Genomic DNA, 9,633 nt, shown 5'->3' with positions numbered 1-9,633 from the left:
TTATAACGTTCTCCGATGTTAATTAAAAGGTTTATAATTTCTTTTCGTACTTCTTTATCTTCGTAGGTTATAAGTTTTTTATTAACGGTTTTAAGTCGGTATAGGGCGTTTTTTTTTTGCTAGTTTAATTTTAAGCTATTAACGATTTTTAGTGAGATATAGTTTCTTTGCGTTCCGCTGTTAAGTAGTGTTTTAATAGTGATTCCTTTAATATTTATTATTAATATTATATATTTATAAATGTTTCGTTTATTCGTTATAAAGTATAAAAACCTGTTTTCTCCCGTTAAATATCGTCCTTTTATAATTAGCGGGGTTCGTTTCCCGACCGTCGTTATAAGTTTTCGTAGGGTGTATTAGCTTTTTTTTAGGTTTATATTTAAACTTTTAGAGTTTTTAATTATAGGCGTTATACCGTTACGCTATCCGTAATGCGTTGTTTTTATTAAGTAGTTATTTATTTTTAAAAAGTATTACGATAATAGTTCCTTTTATAGTAATTATTATTTAAGTTTTAATAATATCTTTTTATTTTAGTGGGGGCTATATAGTTCGATATATTTATACCGTGGTTAATATTATAATTCTTCCCGTTATTTACGATAAGTTTTAAGTGACGGTATTAGCTTTAAGTAGTTAATATATCCTGGTTTTTTTAGGTGTATAGAGAAAGTACTCGTTTATTTAGTATTTTAATTAATTGGTTTTTCTATTTAAATATTTACGTGGCTACTCGGGGTCTTTTTTTATTAATAAGTAAAAAGCCCGAGCGGTAGAATATATAATTTTTATATATATAGTGTTATAATAGTAGTATACTATAAGTATTAGGTTCCTGCCGATATATCGTGAAAACTAATAGTGTATTATTTTATCGCTTAAGTGTTTAATATATATATCGTAAATATATAAAATCTATAAAATAAAGTAGTGTTTAATGCTTTTAAGGTTAACTTTTACATTATTACTTATTTAATAGTTATTTTTTATATCTCGAAATAATGTATCGAGTAAACGTTTTATACTTTATTAATTTATAAGTATAAGAATCCCGGGGATGATTATTTACTTATTTTCGTAGAATCGCTTAGATTATTAAGCTACCGTAGGTATTATTTCGGTGATTAGTAATTAACCGATTTCTTTAAGTTAATAGCGTCGTTTTTATATAATCCGTTCTTTATTAGGCGTAATCGATTTAATAGTATTATTAGAGTTATAATTATTGCTAGTAAATATTCATTAGAGTATAGCGATTATTTAAGAGGTTACGTACTTTTTAAGTATTTTCGGGAATTAATTAATTCCTTCTTTATTTATTAAGTAAATAAAGCACTTATTATCGTAGTAGGCTGTTTAAAATAAGCTGCCGTATAATACGTTTAGTGTGTTATTAGCGTTATCTTTTTAATAGTTACTAGGGGTTTTTTTACTTTAATGATATTAATGTAGCGTTTATTAAGAACGCGTTTAAATATCTTTTTAAGATTTTTATAGTCCCTTGTTAAATGTCCGTCCTTTTCGTAGTTATAATAAGTGACGTTTTTCCGGCGCTTACTTTTATTATCTCGATGAGTGGCGTTTAGGTTTATAGGTCCGCTATATAATTTATAGGATATCTTTTTTTAAATATATTAAATAGGTCGACCGTTATTAGCCCGGGGTTTATTGTTTAATCGTAGGGCTCGATTACCCGATTTTTTTAAGCGTTATTTATATAAGCGATTATCGATTTTAACTGTTTTTTTACGTATTTATTAAATTACTCGAGGCGATCTTTTTAGTTAATTTCGTTTTTTATGTTTTTTCGTAATCCTGCGTAAAAGAGTGTTATTAAGGCGTTATTATTACTTTACTTTATTTATAAGGAGATTTATTTAAACTTTATAGTATACGCGGAAGCTAATCCTTTTTATTTAAATTATATAAGTTATTTTTATATAGTTTAAGCTTTATTTAAATTTTTGAAAATAGCTTATAGTTTTTTTTAAAGGTAGAATAATAACGGAAAATACGGCGTGTTTAAGTGTTTTATTCCTTATTAAGGGGGTTATTAAGATAGTTTTTTATAATAGGTTTAAATTATATAAGAGCGTTCCCTTTAAGGTATCCTACGGTATAAAGGATTCGATTAACCTTCGAGTCGAAGTCCTTAGCGTAAAAGCGTAGGTACGTTTTTATTTAAGTTAAGAATTTATAGATAGTCCCTTCCTTATTATTATAAATTTAAAGTGCGGTAAGTTTATATTTAAGGCGTTAACGTATAAGTAATAAAGCTACTTAATCGGTAAGCTATTTATTATCGCTGGCTAATTAATTAATTCGCTTTTAAAACTGTTCGACGAGTTAAAGGATATTTAGTCTTTCGGTTAAGTTACTTATATTACTTTAAGCAGGGGTTCCGTTATTATTAAAATTTTAAGGTGTTATAATATTTTTATAGGGATATTATTTAAAGGTTTAAGTAATAATTCGTAAAAACAAGAGCGATTAAAATATAATAAACGGCTATCGAGGTTTAAAAAAACCTTATAAATATGCTAAGGTTTATATTAATTAAAACGAGAGAGTATTTAAACGTATAAACGAGTGTGTTCGTTTAATATAATAAATAATATCTTAAACTAATCGTAGAACTTAATTAAAGGTATAATAAATTCGTTGAAGGTAATATACCTTATTAATATATTAGATTAATGCTTAAATTAATCGTTAAAGTAAAGAGTATTTATATAAAATATATAGGAAAGGTTTATCGTTATATATTTAATCTTTTCTTTACCGATTTTACTATATTTCTTTAGATTATTAACTTATTAATAATTTAATAATTTAATCGTAATGTTTAGCTTATTTATTAAAATAGTAAGCTATACCTCTAGGCTCACGGTGGCTCACGGTAATCCATGGTAAGCTATTATATAACGAGGTGGTCCGTGCGTTTTTTATTAGTGTTCCCGTTCGTTGCGTTTAACTGCGAGGCTTTTAAAACCGCTATACCTTTTTCTTAGCCGTATAAATAGCCAGGTCGTAATATTTATTCGACTTAATATTATAATTTTTAATAGTAAGTTTTTAAGCTAATAATATAATATACTTCTTATTTTTTTTTCGTTTAGTTCGATTATTTCGCCGTTAAGGTTTCGTGCCGCTTATTCGATTAAAAGATTATTCGGGTACTTTTTAAGTCGGTTTATATAGAAGACCTTAAAACCTATTTATTTTTTTAAGACTTTTAATAAATACGAGTAACCGATTTTTCGTTCGATTTTATAATATTATCGGGTTAAAAAATAATTGAGCTTATCGGTAAGCCTTATAAAAAACCAGGTTTTTTTAATAATAAATACTCGATCCCCGATATTAAAATCCGGTTACTATCGGTATTTATTTTTTTAATTATATATTTTTTATTAAGCTTTAATTATATTTCTTTTAGCTATTTTATAATAATTAACGATTCGCTTTATTTAGTTTTATACGGTTATTTAATTAAGCTTTTCGCTTTTTTTTAAATTCGTTATAATTTTAATCCCAGCTTTTTAATCCTAGGTAAATTTTATAAGGAACCTTATTTCGATTTCGTAAAAGGAGTACCCTATTAAATTTTAAGGTAACGCAGTTTAAGCGGTATTTATAGCCGGTAAGGTTTTATTTTAATCGTTTTAAAAATAGTTAATAAATACTCGTAGCTTTTATTTAAGGTATTAAATCGTTACCTTAGCTTATCTCGCCGTTTAAAAATAATTTACCGAGGATAGTTTTTATTTAATTCCTAAGATTTTTAAAACCTTATTTATAAAGGCGGAGATAAACTACGGTCCTCGGTTTAAAGTTACTATTAAAAGGTAACTATACGTCCGGTATAATTCTTCGTAATATAATCGAGCTGTTTCGATTACGGTAATAATTATCCGGTAAACAATGTTTTATATTCGCTTCCCTAATTTATTAATTATTAATATAATATTATCGTTCCTTTTTTATTTTTAAACATTATTTTAAAGTTTATCGCGATAACGTCTTAAGGTTATAATAGAATTAATAATAAATATAAAAGGCCTAATATTTTATCGCGGAGAACCTTACTCGGCTTATATTTTATATAATTAGTTACGAATATATCGTAATCCTTATTTAATCTTAGTTATTAGTATTTTATTTATATTAACCGCTTAATTTTTTTAAGTGTGCTATAAGGGTTCGAGAGTAAACCTTATCGATTATACGGGTCCGAAAATCGCTTTCGTTAAGTATAATAAGGCGGCCTTAAAATAGGATAAACCGTTCGTTAATAGTTTATTTTTATATTTTATTTTCTCGGGCTCTTTATTTATATATCTCTAACCCCGGATATATAGTATTTTCGTATAAGAGGGTGTCGATAAGTTTATATTTAAAGTATTCGGGTGGCTTTTTAATTAAGTATAATTAAGAGTTCGCTTTTTTTTAATCGAGTAACGCGTTTCCTTTAAAGCTTAGATAACGTTTAAAGAGGTTAATTTAAATAAAGCTATAATTTATTAAACGTCTTTTCTATTTTTTTAAGTTTTAAGATTACCTGTTTTTTTAAAAAGTGTATTAACGAGAACGTTTTTTCCCCTCGGCTTATAAGTAATTATAAAATTATATTATAATAACGTATCGGCTTAAACCGTTTATTTTACGTTAAGTAATCGTTTAATGCCGAAATATTAAAGTATTTCGTAATTAATAATTACGAGAAATAATTAAAATCGTTATAATCCTATTAGTTCCGTTTTTTAATATTTAAGCGTTTTTATTATTATTAGTATTTCTTTATCTTAAATAAAGTAATTATACTCGGCTTTTTATATCGTTTCGGAGTAAAAATATACGGAATACTATTTATTATTAGGTTTTTTTTAAAGCAGGACGTTAACTAAGATATTATCCGATATATTAATTTCGACTCGAGTTTCTTTATCGTAAAAAAATATATTAACACGAACGCTTTTAAGAGTAACTTTTTTAGCCTTTTAAATACCTTTTAATATTCGTCGGTCTACGCGAAAGTGAAACTTTTTTTAATTAAGTTCGTTAAAGGTTTAATAATACAGTTATATTCGTACACGAAACGTTAATAGTAATTATAAAACTTAAAGAAAGATTAAATAGCTTTAATATTAATAAGGGCGTCTTAATCCTTAACGGCCTTAATTTTTTCGAGGTCGACTTTTACGCCGTTTATATTTACTTTAAAACCGAGGTATTTAATTTTAATAACGTAAAATTCGTATTTCTTTATATTAGTTTAAAAGCCTATTTCCCTTAGTTTTTATAACACTTTTTTAATATGTTTTACGGACTTTTTTTCGCTTTCCGAATAAATTAAAATATTATCGAGGTAAGCGTTATAAAATAAATCTAAATACTTTATTAAAATTTCGTTAATAAACCGCTAAAACGTTATAAGGTTATTAGTAAATTTAAAAGGGAGAATTTAATATTTAAAAAATTTATACTTAATTCGAAATATCGTTAAATCTTAATTTTAAAGTTTTATGCGAATTTTATAAAATGTTTAGCGAATATCGATCTTAATATATATTTTAGTTTTAATTATTTTACTAAGGGTTTCATTAATTAGCGGCAGCGGATACCGGTTTTTTTAGTAAATATATTTAATTTATAATAATTAATATAGAAATAGAGTTTTCTATTAGCTTTTCGTATAAATAAGATAAGCGTTACTTACGGAATAATATTATTAACGATTAAACCCTTTTTTAAAGCGGCGGTAACTTATTTTTTATAAGCTTTAAGTTTTTCGAAGGATATTTTATAGAGTAGGCTAAACTTTAAATTTTCGGGGCTTTTTCCCTTTTTTAAGTTTATTTAATAATCGTTTACTCTTCTTTAATACGGCGTAATAACGTCGAATTAAGTTTTATTAAAAATATCGTAGTATTTATAATAATTAAGGGGTATAACTTTTTTAACTTTTTATTTTAAGGTTTCTTCGTTATTTAATAAAAAATCGTTTTTAAAGTCGATAATTCGGTTAATATCGCTTAAGTATACGATTTCTATAACGTTAAAACTAATATCGCTAAAAAATCCGTTTACGTTTAAAGTTTATACTTTAATAAACCTTAACTTATATTATCTTACGCCGTTTCGTTTTAACCCGTAAAGGGGGTTTTTCGAGGGACGACCCTTCTTAAATAAAAGTCTTTTAATTAAACGCGGGGGTAATAATTTATCGAATTAGCGGTTTATTTTAAAAATCTCGGAATTTTTAAAACCGGTTCCTTAAAAACGGTTTTAATATAACGTAACGGGGTAATATCGATCCCTTTATTATTTAGCCTTAATTATTTATTTTTTATTTTTTAATAAACTATTTAATATATTATCGGACTACTTTTATAGTAGCTTAAAGAATTACCTCTAATTCCTTAAGTTAACTTAAAGATAGGCTATCGCTCGGGGCTTCCGGTTTATTTATTATAGTAGGCTATTAATAATTAGGTTAAAGCTTCGAAAAAAAAGCTCTATCCCGCCTTCGTTTATTTTCGATAGACATTTTTTTTACCTTTAAGTAACGTTTTAATTATACTCGGGTTTCTTTAAAAGCTATCTTACCTTCGTAATATCGATATCTCGGGTCTAAGCTTTTTAAGCAGGATAATTAATACGGGTTTAATAAGTTTTTTTTTTTTAATAATTAATTAATTTCTTTTAGTATAATATTAAAACTAACTTTAATTAATAAGCCTTAGCGAGTCTTATTAAAATAGGTGCGTAGCACGGTTAGCAGTTCTTAAGGCTATGTTAGGAAATATCCACAGCCAGTGCCTGTCACCAGTCGTCCTCCCAAATGCAGCTGGATCTCAAATGTGCATCATGAGTCACAAGCGCAGAAACGAGCTGGGGGAGTACCAAGTCTCAGTGATCCCAGGGATTATGTACACCACGCCATCCAATTAAGCATGAACTGCATGCCAAGTATGTCCATTGGCTGTATACATATACATATACCTATACCTATACATCGGAGGTAAAGATGTCGACAAGGCGGCTTCGCCTTCATGGGCTGTGTCTGATTTTCGCCGCATACTCCTCCCACTTCACCCTGCCAACCCTGTGTAGCGGCCAGACGATATGCGTGACCTTGCCAATGATCAAGCCCGTGGCAATGGGCCCGTACGTGTTGCTGTCCTGCGTGACGTCTCCATCGCCCTCGACCCATACGTGGCCGGGCGGCACTTGCACCGTGGCCACCGGGTACGGGGGCTTCGTCCTGATGATATCGCCTTCCAACCCCACGACCCTCTTGATCACCCTGGTTTCTGGGTTGAAGGGACTCCTATAGGAAACACATCAAACGAGGTTCATTAGCGAAGTTCCGCCGGGCGATCGGTCCTGGACCGGAATTGGTCTTGGAAAGAAAGACGAGAGGCTAGCTATATCACCTACCAGAATATCACGACCATGCCCCTGGCCAGTTTGGTCTGCGCATTGTACTTCCACGTCCACACCCAATCCCGGGTCAACGACCGGTCCTTGTCTGGGTTCAGGAACGGATACATGGAAGGCCCGTTGATCCTCGTCAACTCGAAGAAGTGATCGTTGGCCATGACCACGACAGGCAGCCACGAGGCAATGACAAAGAGATACCAGCCGAAGTCGCCGAACTGGCGGACCCGCGGGTTAGACCGGAGATGGAACCATTTTGTCTTGGGTGGCGGGAAGCTGGGCTTGTTGATGAGACGAGCCCATGTAGGCCTCATTTCTATAGCCTGGAATTGACGAGGCTCATTAAGAGTGGTGTTGACGATATGAGCCGCTGCTCAGTTGGCATTTAGCACAGGAGACCGAGGAGGACGAATGATTTTGCATTTGGTCGGCCAGAAGCACAGAACTTCCGCACCCCACTAAAACACCGGCATCCCACTTGAAATGTCAAGACACACTCAGCAAGCTATTGGATGTACCAGCACGCCTCATTAATAATGGCGACGCCCACGAGCATGTCAGCTCGATATTTCCCAAACTCAAAGTAATGTATGATTGGTGGGATTGCAGTTTTGGTGAGGGCAGACAATAGGTAAATGAGTGGTCCTGGAAGTATGGTGCCCAGACAGTTCTGGAAAAGTGCGGATTGACAAATGACAAGTCTGTTTGCATTGTCACGCAATTTTGATACAGCGCTTTAGTTAATGCAGGCTTCGATCATTGATTGGCAGAATATCCAAAGCTCTAGCATAACATCAGTGCTGTGTGTAGCATATTGGGTTTATAAGCCGTTCTGGCGGGGTGTCAATTTGTAATCATCTGAACCACCACAGGTGTATAGGAACACGTATATATAGTCGAAGTAAGATTGACTTACGACAGATCACGGAAGGATAGCAAAGTGTTTAGAAATACAGAGTCCTACCTGGTATCATCCACAATACTCCTACATACCTACATATACCTACCTAGGTACTTACCATCTCAGTCATCCGCCTCGCCAGTGCCATGGCCCCTATCCGCGCGGCCGAGCTGGCGCGGGTAGCCGCAGGAAAGGGGTCTCGCACCGTCGTGGGCTTGCAGGGCTGGTTCGCCCCGTCCATCGTGGCGTTGCGCGACATATTGGCCGGTGGCGGGCGCTCTCGCATCGGCAAGGTTCTGAGCAGCGAAGTGCGCGCGGCGGGCGGCACCTCGGACCGGGCCACGTTGCCACCCTTCTTGAAATACTTTGCTGATCGGGATATTGGAGGGAACCCGTTCACCATCGGGCATGGTCACTGTGAGCCACTAGCCCCCCTCCAGAATATTCAATAAGTGTAGTATTTTCGTGTTTTACTGACATTTGGACTACCAGTGTTCGACTTCGTCCAGTTCGTGCTAGGCGATCTGCACAATACTCAGTCGCGTCTGCAGCTGATGCGTCCCGATGTGAAGATCAAAGATTCTGCCTCCGGGGAGGTTCTCGAGACTGTCAAGTCCAACGTGCCTGACCTCATACACGTGACGGGTGTACTGCCCGAGTCGAACCATGTGTCCAACGGAGCCACCCTGAGCATACGCTATCGACGCGGGCAGCCTTTCAAGGGCGAGCCTCCCATGGTGTGGACGATCAATGGCGACAAGGGCGAAATTCGGTTTACAGCCCATGGCGGCCCAGGCGTGAATGTAACTTCGAAAGAAAATGCGCCCGTGATTGAAGTACATAATTTCGCCACCGACGAAGTTGAACAGATCGAATACGACCATGGCCCGCGACTTGATGTCGGACTCCCAGCGAGAAATGTCGGTTCTGTTTATGAGGCTTTCGCTACTCGGGACGAAAGACAATACGCCACTTTTGATCATGCCGTGAAGAGGCACTCTCAACTTGACAAGATGCTGCTCGACTATGATAAGTCCCGGTCATAGTCAGTATGCCATTAGAAACATTCCCTACACTTCGCTTCATGGCGCCCGTCTCCAGGGCTGTGTGAAGATTGATTGCATTATTGAATAAATTAACAAAACCCCGCCCTCTGACAATAAAATATAGTCTAGTTCAATGCAAGATATTACGAAGAACACCTTGCGTATCGTGGACTCGTTGCCCTCGCCGTAAAACTTGAAACTGATGTTTATTTGACTCCAGTACCAGGGCAAGATCTAGGAATA

At 33.6% G+C, this 9,633-nt stretch overlaps 2 protein-coding genes across 2 annotated transcripts; one reads left to right on the top strand and one right to left on the bottom strand.

Annotated features, from left to right (window-relative positions):
- Window positions 1-7,053: 7,053 nt before the first annotated feature.
- PG986_005982 (mitochondrial inner membrane protease subunit 2) lies at window positions 7,054-7,757 on the bottom strand (the record flags this gene model as incomplete). The annotated part of the gene is made up of 2 exons (XM_066842204.1): window positions 7,054-7,333; window positions 7,444-7,757. The coding sequence occupies 2 exons, from the start codon at window positions 7,755-7,757 to the stop codon at window positions 7,054-7,056; spliced, it is 594 nt and encodes a 197-aa protein (XP_066702066.1).
- Window positions 7,758-8,490: 733 nt separating this feature from the next.
- PG986_005981 (uncharacterized protein) lies at window positions 8,491-9,390 on the top strand (the record flags this gene model as incomplete). Its single annotated transcript, XM_066842203.1, has 2 exons — window positions 8,491-8,761; window positions 8,837-9,390. The coding sequence occupies 2 exons, from the start codon at window positions 8,491-8,493 to the stop codon at window positions 9,388-9,390; spliced, it is 825 nt and encodes a 274-aa protein (XP_066702065.1).
- Window positions 9,391-9,633: the final 243 nt, after the last annotated feature.

The sequence above is a fragment of the Apiospora aurea genome, assembly GCF_038362705.1.
Source record: "Apiospora aurea strain CBS 24483 chromosome Unknown utg000004l_segment0_segment0, whole genome shotgun sequence".
Lineage (NCBI taxonomy): Eukaryota > Fungi > Ascomycota > Sordariomycetes > Amphisphaeriales > Apiosporaceae > Apiospora > Apiospora aurea.
The sequence above is the reverse complement of the archived record's forward strand: the minus strand, read 5'-3'. Positions and strand labels throughout refer to the sequence as shown.